Genomic DNA, 18,761 nt, shown 5'->3' on the forward strand with positions numbered 1-18,761 from the left:
TAAGAGGATTACTTTTCTCTTTTCTAATTCATGTAGCCACCATGACCCTCCTCTCATAATCAAATTAAATATTTCAGTTTTTTATTTTGAGTTTTTGGTTCAAAAAAGATGAAAGTAATAAGTAAGTGGTTCTCTTTCATGTTACTTTTAATTATAGTTTGTTTACAGAAGGATTAAAAAAAAATATTAGAGTTTATAAGGATTTAAAGTTTATGTTGTTAAGATTGATTTATAATTATTAGGGGTTAATATTAAGTGATTGATTTTAAGTTTGTTGATAGAAATAAGGATTTACCAGTTGATTTATTTCAATTGATTTTTATGTGTTAAGAAATTCATTTCAACCTTGCTGGAAAATCTGGACAAAATGGTCTTGAGGTTGAAGATGGAAAAATTTTATTTTGGTCCTTGATTTATGAAAATTACAATTTAGTCCCTAAACTTTGGAAAATTATAATTTGACCCCTGATATATCTTTTGGAATTCTGGGCAGTGTTATTATGAGGTTAATGATGATGAATCTCAGTTTGATAATTGATATGGAATATTTTCAGTTTGGTCCCTCAATTTAGGAAATTTACATTTTAGTCCCTGAACTTTTTAAAAAATTGCAGTTTGGTCCCTGTTTCATTCTGGATAGAATTGAGGATGGTTTATGGGTGGAATTTCAGTATGGTTATGTATTTACAGTTTGGTTCAGCTTTGGTAAAATTATGTTTTGGTCCCTTTTTCGAAAAATTATCGTTTTAATCCCTAAACCTAGGAGACTAAACCTGGTTTTCTTTTATGCATTGGAATCTTTTATTTGTGTTGTTTTGATTTGCTTCTGAGTATATTTTGTATATTTGTTGTAGGTTCTCCTAACAATCCTCAATAGGTTTTTCGGGTTTTTCATCTAATATTTCTTTTAATTTATATTTTTCCGGGTGAGTGGGATAATCTTTAATATGCATATAATATAAATAAATATGTATGTTGATTGTATAATGAGTATGACTAGTTATATCATGATAAATCAACTTGCAAACTATTAATATCTAAAATGTATATAAATATTATTCTCTCATTGAGTTGGTTGAACTCACACCTCATTCTTAATATTATTTCAGGTTCTTAGTATCTGTTAGCTGGTGGACTTTGTTAAGTGTTCCTACTTCTTCAGTTTTGGTCAGTATAACTTGCTTGTTTTGAAAGGCTTTTCTTTTAGTTTTGATTCGATGTCTTAGACGCTCCACTATTACCCTGTTTTAATTAAGTTTGGATTTTGACAATGTAATAAGTATTATGGATTATTGTTTTTGTTTTAATTACTGATGAGAAGTTTTGAACTATTATTTGATTTCATTAGTTTTGAATAATATAATATTTTTGAAAATTATAAAATGTTGCGTATTTTTAAATAAATTGTTCTTTTAATATATCCGTTCTGAGATTTAGCGTAAGTGGGGTGTTATTTCGACACCGCTCCTTCGTTGCCGGTCATGGACCTGGGATTCAGGTCGTGACAAAATGTTCCTTTAATTTGTGATAAACCCAAATTTAATAGAGAAAAAACCCTAAAAAGGTCCAAAAACATCCTTATATCAAGGTGTATGGGCTCGGGCATAGTAACATGAGCACATGTTGGGCATACGACTAGGCTTGGGCCTGAAAACCTGAGCCCACCATCCAATTGCATGCCTACTATTGGGCGGACGCCCAGCTTTGTTGGGTGTGTTGCCTAGATAGTGTTGGACATACGACCCATGTAATATCTCACATCGGCGGGTGAGGATTTGGTAGCTGGCTGTATTAGTAGTGCTGACTGCTAACATGTTGTACGTCTATTAGGGCGTCAGGCTCAGAAGTGGGCTCGTGTCACTAGAAACAAAATCGTGAGGGCGGTAAGGCCTAAAGCAGACAATATACAGCATGTTGGGCCGGACTGTTACATTTGGTATTAGAGCCGACCTCACTGGCTGTCCGATTGTGCCGCCAGGGTCGTCGGGCTCCTTAAAGGGGGTGGATTGTAACATCCCACATCAACAGGTGAGGGTTTGGTAGCTGACCTTATTAGTAGTGCTAGTTGTTAACATGTTATACGCCTTTTGGGGCGTCAGGCTCAGAAGTGGGCTCGCGTCACCAAGAACAAAACCGTGAGGACAGTAAGGCCCAAAGCAAACAATATACAGCATGTTGAGCCAGGCTGTTACACAGATAGACAAGAAGCTACTGGTATATTTTTCAAGGGACCTTTCATCCAGCAAGTCCGTGGTTTTTTACAGAAACTACATATACATTTCATTTCCAATTTAGTCCACTAGTCAAAGTTTACTTCACACTACACAGATTTCCTTCACGAGGAAATACTTACAAAAACCATATGGATATGACTAGTAGGAAACCTAAAAAGGGGGGCAAGAGTGCTAGACTTTTATCTTGAGCAACAAACAAAAGAAAGCGAACTCTAACTTGCTGACAGTATCAACCATATCTTGTCATGTTCCTCCACTTATCCTTCAAATCAACCTGGAGAAATCATCAAGGGAAAAGAAAAAATATGCCCAACATTAAAACAAAGAAAAATTGCCAATCAAACATAAACACTACAAGACAATGGATCTTGTGAACCTCAGTTCTCTCTTGAAACACATCACGTCTAGAGTTCCAGATCAGCTTCCAGTTTCCTTTGCCATACCTTCAGAAGGAGAAAATAGCAAGAATAAGAATCCATCAAACAATAAAAAGCAGAAAAGAAAATATTAGCCATCCCCTAGATAGAGGAGAAAGGAAAAAACAGCAGAAGGAAACTTGATTTTCCTAATGCTTTGCCTAACAAAACTACATACTTCTTTACAGCCTCCCTCAAGGCATCTTCCTCCTCCAAACTCCACCTCTTAGGTTTTCTCCTCTTAGCAAACCTTGCCAGTTCATATTTCTTCAATGGAGAGACAGCCTTTCTCTTTGGGCTATCTAAATGAATTCTATTCATCTGATCTCCTGTTCCTTCAGAAGAGTCATCTATTGAATCGTCCCACTACAAGAAAATTATATGGTAAGATGCAATTAAAAACAACATGCTTGCAAACTATGAAAAAAGAAATGTAAGGCAAAACAAACTGAACAAGATAAACACTTCAAAGCAACTGTGAAACCCTATCAAAATGTCAAAAGAAAATATGGCATTTCACTTATCAACATGAATCTGAAGGTCTTGGAATAAACCACGTAACGTAATATTTTGTTGAAAACTAATCAAACTATCAGATTATCAACTCGTAAAAATCATTTCAATTGAAATGGAAAATAAATCTGTTCTTCCAAAAACTGAACATGACTTCCTATTAGTTACTTTTGATATGGAAAGTCAGCCTCTATCTGCATAAAACTTTTACCAAGTAATAGGATGGTGCTTGTCATTTCCATTCTATAGAAAACATAACACCTAAAGACAATATAAAGACATTTTGAACAGATGTACAGCCAAAAACCCCTATGCCCTTCCATTCAAGAAAATATACTCAACAAACTGCAAAAATATACATACTTTATACAAGGGAGCAAAAGCACCCCTTTAACAATGTCATCTGAAAATAAACAATCAGATTGGTTTCAATAAAAAAAATGACTCATACCTCAAAGGTACGAGCAGTAGCATTCCGCTCCATTAAGCTAGGTTTAGAAACATTATTCTGATGGCTGCAGGATGCGACTCCAGTGTTAGCCTTTTTGCTGAGATTAGCTGAAAGATTAGGAGCATCCATGCCTTTTCCCTTCTCATTTCTTATTGAAGGTACAGCAGTTTGGTTGGTGAAATGATTGGCTGCATCCACTTCTGATTGATTCGGGTTTTCTGCAAAAGGTTCAACAGTGTGATTGGCTGAAGGATTACATGCATCAGTATCTTTGCCACACTGATTCTGAGCTGAAGGCACAGCAGTCTGATTAGCTGAAAGGAAGGATGATCCTGCATCTTTTCCATTCTGGTTTTTTCCTGGAGGATCAGGATTTATTATTTTTCTAGCCAGTTCAGAAATAACAGTATCTGCACTTTTTCCACTTTGTATTTCAGCTAAAGTACCCTGATTAGATAAGTTCCTTGCCATTTCAACCATTATATTATCAGCCTGCTTTATGGTATCAGGAAGAGGATCCTTAACCCTTGCTCGCAGCTCCTTAGAGCTAGCTATGAGTTTTCCTCGCGCTGTATTCACTTTATCAGTAGTTATAGTATCATACAAACTAGATGCTACGACCCCTACTGCAGTTTCTGTATTTGTGATCTTGACAGGACCTTTAGAGCGTTTGATTGGAACAACATGCCTGTGTTTACGAACCATATTGTTCTTCTGAATTTCTGCATGAAAAAAAAAACAAAAAAAAACAAAAAAACAAAACAGAGAAGAGAGATGAATACAGTTATCACATGTGCATCAACTATGTCAATCAGCACAACATGAACCATCATATAAAAAGGATGATTTTTATTCAGTTGTATGCACATATTGGATTCTCAACTATAAGGGAATTATAGCTCTCGCATACCCCAAGCAAAAAAAAAAGAACAAGACTATCATGAAAGTGCAGAAATGAAACACCAAAATGAACAGAACTAAGAACAAGGTGTACTTTCACAACAGAACAGAACACACTTCCACAACGCATTTGACCCACAAAACAATCCCAAATCATGTCATAAACTAAGTCTACTAATAATAATAAGCTCAAATGACACACTTGATTGTTTGTTCTTCCCTTGTCATAAGATTTCCTCAAACATCCAAAACTAGTCAAGCAAACCATGATAACACACAATACAGCCAAAACAAACCAATCAAATAATAATAAAAAGTAAACAGCATAAAACCATGACTAGCAAACCGGAGAAAAAAAAAACCCACCGCTGCTTTTCTTTGCAGGCATATCAGCAGGACCCAACTCCAAATTGTCGTCATCTGACCTCGAACATCCCTCTCCAGCATTAACATCTATACAAACCCTACCGCCACCCACATTGACTTCCACTGCCCCATTTTCACCACCCCCTCCCTCCCTACTTTCCTTTGCAGGCATATCAGCAGGCCCCAACTCCAGATTTCCATCAGCCAACCTCGAACATCCCTCTCCAGCATCAACATCAATACAAACCCTCCCGCCACCCACATTAACTCCCGCCGCCCCATTTTCACCACCACCTCCCTCCCTACTTTTCTCCACGAACCCATTCAACTCCCCACCACCCAAATTTACTTCAACTCCCTCATTTTCACCCTCCCCTCTCTTCCTACACAGAAGACCACCATCCCCTCTCATCTCCATCCTCGCAACCATCTCAACAAACACCGGCCCACTAACCGCAACAGCTTCCCCTAAATAAATCCTAACCATCTCCGCAGCCTCATTCCTAGTATTCATTCTCAACCACCTCTTAGCGACCACATCATCCTTCAACGCCACTTCCATTTCCTCAAAATATTTCATCAATTTACCCGTCACCAACTCACTCTTCCCCTCTCTCTTCAACCCAGCAACCCTATTCTTCCAAACCCTCTCCACCGCCTCCAAAAACTTCCCCTTTCTCGCCCTCTGTAAATTTCCCAGCATATATTTCACCGTACACTCCACCGCCACAGCACAATAAGCATTCTTCATCGAATCCATTATCAAGTCCCCCTCATTCCTATCAATTTGTTCGACCATCTCAATCGCATCAAGGGTTTTCTCAGAAACCGAACCGTCTTCGATGTCGGCATCGATTTGACGGAGAAGAAGGGTTTTTTTGAAACGAGGGCTGGTGTTTGATAACGGGACGTGACGGTTGGTGAGGATTTTGTTGATTGTGAGGACTGGGATTTGTAATTGACGGAGTATGAATTCGATTACCCATCGAGTGATATCTGGGTCGAAGCTTCTTCTTCTTGTGGTTGCTGCCATTGATGACATGTTTTTTAGGGTTTTTACATATAGATTGAGAAGAGATTAGAGTTTTTAGGGTTTTTTTTTAAATTAAAAAAAAATAGGAAGAAAAGTGGAAAGGCAAAGAAGAAGAGGGGGATAGTAAAGAGTGTATTTTGAAATTTGAAAAAATTGGTTACTATCAAGGAAACCTTAATTTTATATTCCCTAAAGAATTGTCTTCTCATCCTTTGACTGCCAATTATTTTAATTTTCTCAATTTTACATATAATATAATTGACATTAGTATTTTACTAGATAAAAATATTTAAAACACAAACATGTTTCGTGGAAGAAAAAAAATAGAAACATAGAATAATTATGTTTTAAAAATATTTTTTTAAGTAAATTTCTAAATTTTCAAAAAAAAATAACACAACAAAATATATCTATTTCAATTATCATTTATTATTTTTATTTTAAGATAATAACTAAAGTTATCCGATAATATATTATTTTTTATTAATAAATGCATAGTTAAAATATTTTTTTAATATAAAGTCTGTTTATTTTTATATTTTAATAATATTGTTAAAAAAATTATTTTTTCATTTAAAATTAATTTTTATATATTTTCACGTCATTTAGATATGCTATATTAAAAATAATTTAAAAATAAATATTATTTTAATATATTTTTAAGTAAATTTTTTAAAAAAAAACAACTATTACCATATTCTCAAACACTGCTATAATATAATTTGCACGTGTAATTGGATGTTATATTCAAAATGTTAGAATAAATATCAATCTATCTAATAGAGAATAATACATTAATTTAACAAAAAAAAAAACATTTTAAGTATTAAAATGTTCTAAATTTTCCTGTAACTAATGAGCTTGATAGTCGAGAGTACATCAGGACAATATTTTGAGAGATTTCCATGCATTGACAACTAGAGTAGTGAATGCTTATCTGAAACTGAGCTAGAGCTACCATGCTTTCTCAGTGCATCTAAAGTAACTGCTTTTGTGCTTCTCTATCAATCCTGAAGATTCTGAGATTCCAGCTCAACAGTTACTGCTTTTGTTTCATCGGCCTGGGTAATTAAGAGCTCAAGAACTGCTGTATAATTGGGCTATGAACATCTTACAGAGTTGAAGTAGTGGACTAACGTGGCTATGATGGAAAAGATCTACAGCTGTAGAATGCATTCTCTCTGGTGTGTCTGCAGAAGACGATTGTTCGATTGCTTGCTAAATTTGCTTAAGATGATGATCTTTATCTTGCTTGTAATGGAAACTGCAAATCTCAAATCTCCTCGCTATACATTGCCATTGCCTCTTCTTTTGCTGCATCATGTTGAGGTTAGCCATTGTTTGCTTCCATTTGAAGAATTTCTCATGTCTGGAAGAAAAATGATGACTGAAGATTCAAGCCTGTTAAAGACTCCAGTTCAAGGAGTGTTTGCACCTTCACCTCGACACCTCCATAGAGGGAGGTCTCGAGGTGAAGATTCAAGCCTGTTAAAGAAATTCATATAAGGATTCATTATCCAGTTCATTTTTACGTTTTAAAAGAATTTTAAAAAAAAATTAAATTTTTTTTCTTTACTTTGAATTAATATTTTTTAAAATATTTTTATATTATTTTAATGTGTTGATGTCAAAAATAATTTTTAACAAATAAAAAAAATATTATTTTCATATATTTCTATATAAAAAATACTTTAAAAAATAATTGCTACTACAATTTCAAACACCTTAGTTCTAGCTAAGTTACAACTCATTAGTCAATTTCTTATATTTTTGAGCTTTTTTAATTGCGAAGGAGTTTGATAAAGATTGATTTTTAAAATATGTTTTATTTAAAAATATATTAAAATAACATTTATTATTATTTTTTAAAATTTATTTTTAATATTAACATATTAAAACAGTTCAAAAACACTAAAAATAAATAAAAATTTAAATCTCTATGAAAAGTGGTCAAAAATTATATTTTTTTATTTAGATTTTTTTATTTTTTTTATGTGATATGTTAAAAATAAATTTTAAAAAATAAAAAATATATATATTATTTTATTACATTTCTAAAAAAAATTCAAAAAACAAGTAAAATTCAAAAAACAAGTAAAAGTTTATATCTTTTCCCTGATTCAATATAAATCAAGAGATAGCTGGGACAAAACACAATGTTTTTTGTTTCATTACGTGGCAAATTATCATTTGTTAGTTGACTCGATAGTGTGAGTATCGCCGTATGATTACGATAGATGGGAAGTACCGTCTAGTAGACCATTATTCTTTGCGTGAGGTTTCCTTAATGATGAACTTAAATTAGTCCTCCAACTATCCGATAATTCTTAATTACATCCCAAAACTAAAACTTTATAATTGATTTTCTAATATATCGAAGTTCCTCAATTAGGTCTCTCCTCATTATGTTATAATATCTTATGACTAAAATACATAATTTATGGAACAAAATGATGTTTTCATAAAGATAAATTAATGTATTTTAATAAATAATTTGTTATAGTATATTAAAGCATCAAATTCATTAGCTCGTTTAGATTCAATGCTATGTTGAATTCTAGATTCAATGCTCTAAATAAAGTATTTTTACATAGTTTTATTTATAACTATAAGCACTAATTATCTTTTTTTTGTAAATCATATATGTAATAATTAAAGTTACGTTGATTAACATTTTCATATTCAAACTTTATTATATAGAAGACAATTCTGATTTTTTAATTTAAACCATACTTTATAATATATTTACACATAATAATTGTTATATATCATAGAATTAGAATAGTATCATCTAATTATTAACTATTAACTATTAACTAGTAAATTATAAATTTTTTAATTTTTGATATTAACGTATCAAAATTATCATAAAATACCAAAAAAAATTAATTTAATATTTTTTTCAAATCCATAAATATTTTTGAAAAAATACTCAAAATAAAAAGTAGAAACTCTCCCATATACAACCGGTGGCCTCCAATCAAATTGTTATCCCTAAAATTGATTTCAAACAAGAATCTTACTTGAAAAAAGGTAATAAGTAGGGATACAATTGAGGAAAATACTTGTTTGAGGAATACATTGAGAACCAACCATCGCCTTCCATGTTTAAGATCGCTGCAGCCTTCGGTGTATGCAAGATAGTGAGCCCTTCCTTTCAAAAGCCTCTCTCTCTTGGAATTACCTTTTCTCCTCAAACTCAAAGAAAGAAAGAGAGAGAAACAATGGTGGCGCTTTGCGTTTCAAGGTCAGACGACGTCGTAATAAAGTCACCGAATGATAAGAGACTGTATAGAGTGATTGAACTAGAGAACGGACTCTGTGCTTTGCTCGTTCACGATCCGGAGATTTATCCAGATGGAGTTCCAGATGAATCTGGAACAGTAGAATATGGTGAAAACGATGTTGAAGAAGAGGAAGACGATGACGATGAAGATGACGACGAAGAAGAAGAAGACGACGAGGAGGGGGAGGAGGAGGAGGAGGAGGAGGAGGAGGAAGAAAATAGTGAAGGAGAGGAAGAGAAAGGAAAGGGAGGTGCTTCTTTGCAGACTAAGAAGGTTAGTTTATTATTCATAAATCTTCGAATAGAATCTGTTGGGACTACCGTGAGTGAGTTTTAGGTTTTGTAGGATTCATTCATTGATTTATTATATATAGTTGACGAACTGTTTATATGATGCTGAATCGTTGAAATTTCATTTTTATTGTGATTAATTCAGGATTTTTTCACTCATTATGAATATGGTAAAAAGAAAGTCTTGAATTTGATGATGGGAAATTTGGTGCCTTTTTTTTATCTGCAGGCAGCGGCAGCAATGTGTGTAGCAATGGGGAGCTTTTCTGATCCTGCTGAAGCCCAGGGTCTTGCTCATTTTCTAGGTTTGATTAAGTTCGTACCCTGTTTGTAGCATGTTATAGTAAACTTTAATATGTAGGTTTTTACTACAACTTCAATATTTTGTAGAACACATGCTTTTCATGGGGAGTGAAGAGTTTCCAGATGAGAATGAGGTTTGTTTGGGCATGTTCTTTTCATTAAGCGTTTCTTGCAGAATATGGAAAAATAATGAGGAAACAAATTGGAGAGGTTGCTTTGAGTCCATTCAAATTTATTTCACCCCTTCATGTATTTAGATGCCTTATCTAACAGGATGTGTGACTTATCCTTATGACGACAACTCCATCATAGATGTGGTTACTAGGGTTTAAGCATTCCCTTTTTTTTTTACTTTAAATTTTCATCAACTGCAAGGGTAAATGAAGCATCGCACAACAGAAATTCTGAACAAGTTTTCCTTATTCAATTAAGAGTCATTCATGGTCATGATTGTCTTGGCTTCTGAAAAGCAATGACCTTTTGGGCAATATATATTGCTTGAGGGCAATCAGAATGCAAAATTAGCCTTATATGCATACACAGCAGCCTGTTCCATTAGATTTGTTATTTCTTTTCTTTTGAACATTGGAATAGTTGCTTTTTACAAGATATATGGATGTTTTTATTGTCGTTCAACATTAAGAGCTATCAAGTTAAGTGTAGATTGGCCTTGCAGTTTGACCTTTTCCTTTTCTAGTATGATAGTTTCTTGTCCAAGCATGGCGGCTCATCAAATGCATATACTGAAGCTGAGCATACCTGCTACCATTTTGAAGTCAAACGTGAATTTCTTAAGGGTGCTTTGAGAAGGTAACAACATATTTCTGAATGGATAGATATTTGTGCCAGAATGTCTTTCAATAGTAGGAGATATTTTAGATTTTAATATTGGTCTCATTGCTTTAACAGATTTTCTCAGTTTTTTGTTTCACCCCTCATGAAATCTGAAGCTATGGAAAGAGAGGTACTTGCTGTAGATTCAGGTGTGTGCCACTCTTCTGAGTCCATTCTTTGGATTTCCTTTCCAAAGTCTTCAATACCCACAATTTATATGTTATTATTTGAGCTGTCGGTGTATTTCTTGTTGCTAAATTATGTATATTTGAATTGCATGGATCTAGAATTTAACCAGGTTTTGCAAAGCGATGCTTGCCGCCTTCAACAGCTGCAATGCCATACATCTGGACCTGGTCATCCATTTAACAGATTTTCCTGGGGTAAGCTTGTCTCTGTTATGTTTCTTTTTCAGGTCTGCATATGTGTATAGGCGAAACTGAGTGCTTTCCTTTTGTTTCATGGAAGGCAATAAGAAGAGCCTTGTTGATGCCATGGAGAAAGGGATAAATTTGCGGGAGCACATATTAAAATTATATAGAGATTACTACCATGGTGGGCTAATGAAGCTGGTTGTCATTGGAGGAGGTAAGGTTTCCTTTAGGGATTCTTATTCTATGTGATCTACTGTTTAAACTGTTTAATATGTGCTTGGATGGGAGAACTTGTATGAGGTTTTTTCTCTTAATAAACGTGATTTGAGGGAAGCCAATTAGCAGGACATATATTCACTTAATAGCTGCTTGTAGAAGTTTTTTTTTTTTCTTATGGGTTATTGTTTTGGATTCCATGGAATGAGATGGTCCAGATGTCCTTTGTGAATGATTATATTGGATCCCGTGGAAACGGAGATACTCCAGTATTAGAGTGGCACTGATGTTGGTAGGTGGGGGAGCATGATTAGGTCAGGGCTCTCCATTCTGTTGTAGTAGAGGTGGCAATGGTCATGAGTGGAGAGTTAAAAATTGAGGGTTACTATAAGCTTGGACTACAGTGATGGAAAGAACTTCGCAGTCCTGAAAATGAATTTAGGGAAAAGCTTACTTCTAGTCAGTAGCATATATATATCTTCACAACTTCTAGATGGAAGTTTGCGTACCAACTTTACTTTCCACATCTAGTATCAATACTTTCTTTTCTTTTCTAAAATACTCCTTCAATACTCATTGGTGCTTGTGTTGAAGCTTCCTTACTTTTTCTCCTCTAAAATTTGGTTATTGAGCCTCTTGCATATGTGTGTGTTTTTGGTGGATGTAGATCTTTGACTGCACAATTTGCCAATATAGGGGCACAGTTACTTCCAAATTTTTTTTGTTTATTTTAAAAGGTTTGGGTGGAAGTGGTTCTTCTAATGGACATAATTCTTTGTCAATGAAATGTTCCAATAGAGGGTCATTTCCACATTTTACAAATGTGCAAATTGTTCCAGTTATTATGAAAAGCACTTGGAATCTAATTTGAAAAGTGATCTTACACGCACAACACATTTGTCTTTTGATGTTAATTCTAAAAAATGATGCAGAACCTCTGGATGTACTTGAGAGCTGGGTTACTGAATTGTTCGCTAAAGTCAGAAAAGGTCCTCAGACAAAGCCAAAATTTCAGGTGGAAGGCCCTATATGGAAAGCTGGTTTGCTTTATAGGTTAGAGGCTGTAAAAGATGTGAACATCCTCGATTTAACATGGACACTACCTTGTCTTCACCAAGATTATCTGAAGAAATCTGAAGATTATTTAGCCCATCTGCTTGGGCATGGTAAGATATACACTTGACATCTTAAATTTCATTGTAACCTTTCAATAAGCTAACTCTTTGTGTTTTCTGCTGCATGCATAAGTGTCTGTGTATGCTCACATGTTCATGGTAGAAAATGGGATCGTGTGAACAAAACGCAACATTAGAGCAGTAGTGAGAAAATCATTTCTAGATTTCACTAGTCTCTAGCTCAGCGCTAGAATTTTGCAAATGCACAAATTTAAATGAACAATTACTGATGTCATACAAAATGAGTGAAACCTTTTGTCTTACTTTTTTGTAAGTAGCATCTTGCAATGGTCTCTGTTCTCAGTTCACTTGTCATGTTTCTAGTTTCCCCTTGATATTAGCATGCCATTCATGAATGGTTTGCCTGGATATTCTCTTGTTCCATGGAAGCTGTTGTGTGGTTGGCCTCTCTCTTTTATCTAAATTTGTAATTTCAAGCACATGTTTACACTTTGCAGAGGGCAAAGGAAGCTTGCATTCATTTCTCAAAGCAAGAGGATTGGCAACTTCCTTGTCTGCGGGAGTTGGGGATGAAGGAATGCATCGATCTTCTTTAGCTTACATCTTTGGCATGTCCATTCACTTGACTGACTATGGCTTGGAAAAGGTTTTGTCTTTGTCTTGTCTTGTATATCTTGAAGATTTTTATTTTTCTGCTCTGCGGTGCTATAGTCCTCATTTTTTAGAGGATCTTGAGGAGCTGCTTTTAATGTGGAGCATGTCCACTTGCCTAGACCATAATATTTTAGTCATTCAAGCGTTACAAGAGTTGTTTGAATTTATTGCTCGTGTTTTTTTTTTTTTATGAAGAAAACCATGCCCTTTCAGCTGTTGTCACTGATTACAATGATCTTTATTTGCAGATTTTTGACATCATTGGCTTTGTTTATCAATACCTTAAGCTGTTACGAGAAGTTCCGCCTCAACAATGGATATTTAAGGAACTACAGGATATTGGAAACATGGAATTTAGATTTGCAGAAGAGCAACCTCAGGATGATTATGCTGCAGAACTTGCAGGTTTGTCTTTGTTGAGTCTTGCTGGCATCTATCTTTTTGTGGTGTGCACAACTGGTACTAGTTCTACTTGTAATTTGTAGTTTAAAAATTTGTTAGAGGTTCCTGCAATTATTGCAATATGTGCCCTTTGACGAGCAAATAAATCATTATCTTTCTTCTGTTGAAATTGAGATTCCTTTTTTGATTAGAAGTTCTATATTTTTGCAACTTTTTTCCATTGCACCAATCAATTCTTTCATGGAGAATTTTGGGGACAATTCTCATACTGCTAGTTACTTGACCTTACCTGATTGTTTATGCAAGGTGGTGAATAGTTCAGACAGAACTGTCTATAATTTCTTATGTATCCTTGGTTTCATGGTTTGACAAGTACCCTTTCATGGTCATTTTGAAGCTTGAATGACCAAGATGTCTAGTAGCAACATGATGCAGGCCAGTTGCTATTTTCTATATGACGACATATAACAGTGGCAGCTTTCCTTCCTGTCATGTCTTTCCCAGACCATTCAATATCATTTTGAGCATCTTTATGATAACGATCTTCTATTTTAACTAACTAAAATTGGCAATTTTCTATTGCAGAAAATTTGCTTGTTTTCCCAGCAGAAAATGTTATATATTGTGACTATGTGTACAAGATTTGGGATGAGAAAGCTATAAAACATTTACTGCAGTTCTTTACACCAGAAAACATGAGGATTGATGTGGTGTCCAAGCCATCTGTGAAGTCTCAAGGTAATGGTTATTCCAGTTTTTCAATGTTCCCGTATTTGATGGAATTATCATTTTACCTATATAAAATATAAAATATAGAACTGTAAATGGAGATATAATCTGTGAAAGGAAAACTTACAAGAAGAACAGTATCTCTTGCACAATTTTATTTCAAATTGCTCATTTGCACTTTCTATGAGAGTTGTGGCTATTACAATATAATGTACTTGACATCTTCTGGCAATAATATACCAGAAGCTATATTTCAACATAAATGATTGAGCTGTTTATCCTGTCTTTCTCTCCCCATCCTATTTCAGATCTCCAATGTGAGCCTTGGTTTGGATCATCTTATATTGAAGAAGCTATTCCGCCATCTTTGATAGAAATATGGAGGGACCCATCAGAAGTTGATGTTTCATTACATATGCCTTCAAAGAATGAGTTTGTTCCGAGTGACTTTTCAATTCGTGCTGATAACTTAGACCATGATCTTGTCAATGCATCCTTCCCAAGATGTATAATTGATGAACCATTAATGAAGTTCTGGTACAAGCTTGATAGCACTTTTAAAGTACCTCGTGCAAATACATATTTCCGCATATATCTGAAAGATGGATATGCAAGCATGAAGAGTTTTCTCATGACTGAACTGTTTATTCTCCTTCTGAAAGATGAGCTGAATGAGATAATTTATCAGGTTCGTTGCCTATCTTTTATCGGAACGAATTCTCCACTTTTGTAATTTATCAGCTGAATGAGACAATGACTTAATGAATGACTTTGCCTTGTTTGTGATTTGTTATGAGGATAACCATACATGTGTTATATTGAGATCTGATACTATTTCTATTGGAGCTTATTTTTAATGGAGAATTGATTACAGTAGCAGCTTATTGCATGGACTGGTTGCCCTAGTTGTTCAAATCCAGTTGTGTTGTTTTTGCTGGTATAAAACTTAGTTGAATGGCCCTCAAATCTCGTTGCACGGAAATGATAACTTGTTGAGCTAGACCTTGCATTAGCTTGTTACATTATTTTCATAATGCTGGTCATTTGTTCTCATTTTGTTTGACATTTACTTTTTACTCTGTAAATTTGTATCTTTTTCTGTTGTTGTACGAGTCATATGACAGGAAATTTTTTATTGTTTCTCTGCAGGCCAGTGTAGCCAAGTTGGAAACATCCATATCTCTTGTGAGTGACAAGCTGGAGCTAAAGGTTTATGGTTTCAACGAGAAGCTCCCAGCTCTCTTATCTAAGGTTTTGGTGATAGCGAAATCTTTTTTGCCATCTGATGATCGTTTTAAGGTACACATACTGTGGCGTTTGGTGTCAATAGATATCCCAATGTGTTTTTAATTTTTCAACCGAATGCCTGCTCTAATACACTGCACTTATTTGGAGATAGAGTAAAGTTTCTTTGATGGTTTTTGAGCGTGACAGGTTATTAAAGAGGATTTGGAGCGAAATTTAAAAAATGCTAATATGAAGCCTCTAAGTCATTCATCATACTTGAGGCTTCAAGTTCTGTGTAAGAGCTTCTACGATGTCGAGGAGAAGCAATGTGTTCTAAGTGACCTGTCTCTTGCAGATTTAAATGCATTTATTCCTGAGCTTCGTTCACAGGTATGCTTAACTCATGGCATGTTAAAAGGTCGTATTTTTCTTCAAGATTGGTATTTGTTCATTTTGGCATGCCATGCCATGCCTTGCATATTGTACAGGTCTCCAAATTTAAATGTGTCTGCATATTGTACAGCTATATATCGAGGCCCTTTGCCATGGCAATTTGTTACAAGAAGAAGCAATCAACTTATCAAATATAATTAGAAATAACTTGTCTGTACAACCACTTCCAGTCAATATGAGGCATGAAGAGCATGTAATATGTCTTCCATCTAGTGCCAATCTTGTGAGAGATGTCAATGTGAAGAATAAATCAGAAACAAACTCTGTGGTCGAGGTAATTGAAAATTTACTAATTTAACAATTTTCTTTTCCTGATATGATCCATTACATTCTTTCTCCTTTTTGATCTCCACTGCAGCTTTATTTCCAGATTGAGCCAGAAGTGGGGTTGGACTCAATAAAATTGAAGGCCTTGGCAGATCTTTTTGATGAAATTGTGGAAGAACCACTTTTTAATCAGCTAAGGTTATTTTTTGGAGTTTTTTTTGTTTTTTTTTTTGGTTATTGGTTTTTTGTATTAAGTAGGCTGGGAAATATGCTTACATTTTGGGGGAAGCAAGAATATGATGGTGAGTCATGCCAATGAGATTTGTGTCCCAGAAGTTTAATTGTGTGTGGGTTTTTGCTGTTCTCCTGGGGCTGTGTAAACAAAGGTGCAGTTGTCTACATATTCTATTGGATGGGCATAGAGAATGATTTAGAGATATCCAGATTGTTATGCCCACCCTTCAAAAAGAAAACCAAATTTTACGTAGGATTTATATTTACTCAATTCTTTATTCTCTTTTCCTTCTGAAAGTTTTCTATTTATTTTGAAATACAGGACAAAAGAGCAGCTTGGCTATGTTGTTGAATGTAGCCCGCGTGTGACCTATCGTATTAATGGGTTTTGTTTCATAGTCCAATCTTCCAAGTACAACCCAGTTTACTTGCTAGGAAGGATTGAAAATTTCATAAATGGGCTTGAAGAGTTGTTAGTAAGTATCCAAGTTCAATGTTCTCGTATACTGCTAGTTTCTTATATTTTTGCACTGTTTGATTCTACATTATAGTTAGTGTCTTAAGAAGCTTGTCCTTGTCCACTACAAGGACCATTTGCTCACTTGAAATGATTTGCTTGGATGGCTCATGGGAAATTGCATCTTTTGGGGTTCCCAAGTTAGATGGTTTGGGCATTCAGTTGATGCAATATTATTGTGAATATGAATTGTTTAATTTTTGCTTGTTAGAACAATCATTTTGCGTTGATTAGCTTAATGCTTCTAAGGTGCCATCCTGGTTCTTACATGGCATGCTTCTTCTTTATGTGCCTTTGTTTTCTCATGGACAGCTCTTTTAATTTTTCTTCCCCCTCAAAAGTATTTACCATAAATTTTCTCTTTTAACTTGTATAAATGTCAACTGTGTTAAAGCATCAAGGGGCTTTCAACAATGATATGTGCACTTTTAAAATGCTTGGTTTTTTTCTTCTTTGTTTGCACAAACAAATTTGGTTCTGACATGTTGATGAGCAGGAAGGACTTGATGATGCATCCTTTGAGAACTACAAAAGTGGGTTAGTGGCTAAGCTACTGGAGAAAGATCCTTCCCTCCAGTATGAAACCAATCGGCTGTGGAATCAAATAACCGATAAAAGGTACTGCTATCTATATACTTTACTCTGACATGGATGGCAATTTTTAATTCAATTAAAACCACTTGAATCAAATGAGATCCCCTAACCCTTTTTAACGCACTGGCGAGCAGACATTTGAGCATCACTGAGCCCCTGATTCTATTGGATGATCACGACCGTGGAGCCATGATTCTTAACTGAATTTAAAGCATCTAATGCTTTTAAACTTTACTCTGAATTTAAAGCATTTTGCTGATAGTAACCCTACTTGGGTTTTGATTTTCAGGTATGTGTTCGACTCCTCACTGAAAGAAGCAGAAAAGCTTAAAAGCATTCACAAGAGTGATGTCATCAACTGGTTCAGAACCTATTTGCAACAATCATCGCCGAAGTGTAGGAGACTTACAATTCGGCTTTGGGGTTGCAACATCGACTTGAAAGAAGTTGAAACTCGACCAGATTCTGAGCAGGTTATTACAGACATCACTGCCTTTAAGGTATCATCCGAGTACTATCCGAGCCTTTGCTGAATATGTGAGAAACTTCAATTCATGCAATAACCATCGAAGGCCAAGTTTGAACAGTAGATGGTAGGTGGATTGGAAACAATATTATCTCTTGCACTTCAGAATAGGAACTGAAAATAAATAACATTGACCATTCATGTCACACTATATTCTTTTGGATTTTTTGTAGACCACAAATAAAGTTTGTTCTGTTTATTTATTACTAGTTTTTTTTTTCTTATCATGTGACCTGCACGTGGTTCGCGCTTTCTTAAAATAGCAATCAAATGAAAACTACATATTGTAGGATATTTGAATGAAAATCTTTATAAAATTTTGAATAAACTGCAATATGTTTTTGCTAGCTTTAAAAAGTTACATTTGATACCAACGAATTTTTGTATTTTACATTTTATTTAGTAGAGAATGATGTTTAATTAAACCCAAGTATTCTTAAAAATCTTTAACATAATTCAAGTTTTAATATTATTTGGTATTCTTGATTCAAGCAAGAGATTTCAATTTTATTTTTGAATATTTATTTTTAATAATTTCTTCTTTTTAGAAATACTCTTAAACTCTTATCATATGAGGGGATGTTTTTCTTTATAATCATGATATAAAATGATAAAGTCTTGTTACTAATAATAGTAAATATTTTAGAAACAATAAACAAACTCGAATTTTACAGAAAATAATTTTATTTTCATTGCCATTAGTATAGGCACCACGATACCATCTTTCAGACTTTTTAGAAGGGAAAAAAACATTTATTGTTTGATAAGTCTAAATAATGTAAATGACCTTATAATCCCTAGAGCA

The 18,761-nt window shown here is 34.5% G+C and overlaps 2 protein-coding genes across 3 annotated transcripts; one reads left to right on the top strand and one right to left on the bottom strand.

Moving 5' to 3' along the window:
• Positions 1-2,199: 2,199 nt before the first annotated feature.
• On the bottom strand, positions 2,200-6,064 carry LOC7464725 (uncharacterized). Of its 2 annotated transcripts, none has more exons than XM_024584112.2 (5): positions 4,887-6,064; positions 3,615-4,336; positions 2,829-3,016; positions 2,611-2,677; positions 2,200-2,508 (listed from the first exon to the last, which is right to left on the bottom strand). In XM_024584112.2, the coding sequence occupies exons 1-5, from the start codon at positions 5,920-5,922 to the stop codon at positions 2,464-2,466; spliced, it is 2,058 nt and encodes a 685-aa protein (XP_024439880.2). In that variant the 5' UTR covers positions 5,923-6,064; the 3' UTR covers positions 2,200-2,463. The 2 variants fall into 2 exon arrangements, with proteins under 2 accessions (XP_024439880.2, XP_006376552.3); XM_006376490.3 differs by having other exon boundaries at positions 4,881-6,063.
• Positions 6,065-9,013: 2,949 nt separating this feature from the next.
• LOC7464726 (nardilysin-like) lies at positions 9,014-18,159 on the top strand. The gene is made up of 19 exons (XM_002319372.4): positions 9,014-9,473; positions 9,720-9,795; positions 9,881-9,927; positions 10,491-10,603; positions 10,703-10,776; positions 10,915-11,010; positions 11,096-11,215; positions 12,150-12,383; positions 12,851-12,999; positions 13,256-13,412; positions 13,995-14,147; positions 14,447-14,826; positions 15,288-15,437; positions 15,573-15,755; positions 15,889-16,092; positions 16,177-16,283; positions 16,642-16,795; positions 17,333-17,454; positions 17,720-18,159. Exons 1-19 carry the CDS (start codon positions 9,018-9,020, stop codon positions 17,961-17,963), a joined length of 3,219 nt encoding a protein of 1,072 aa, XP_002319408.4. The 5' UTR covers positions 9,014-9,017; the 3' UTR covers positions 17,964-18,159.
• The last annotated feature ends 602 nt before the right edge of the window (positions 18,160-18,761 follow it).

Source organism: Populus trichocarpa, chromosome 13 (assembly GCF_000002775.5).
Source record: "Populus trichocarpa isolate Nisqually-1 chromosome 13, P.trichocarpa_v4.1, whole genome shotgun sequence".
Taxonomy (NCBI): Eukaryota; Viridiplantae; Streptophyta; class Magnoliopsida; order Malpighiales; family Salicaceae; genus Populus; species Populus trichocarpa.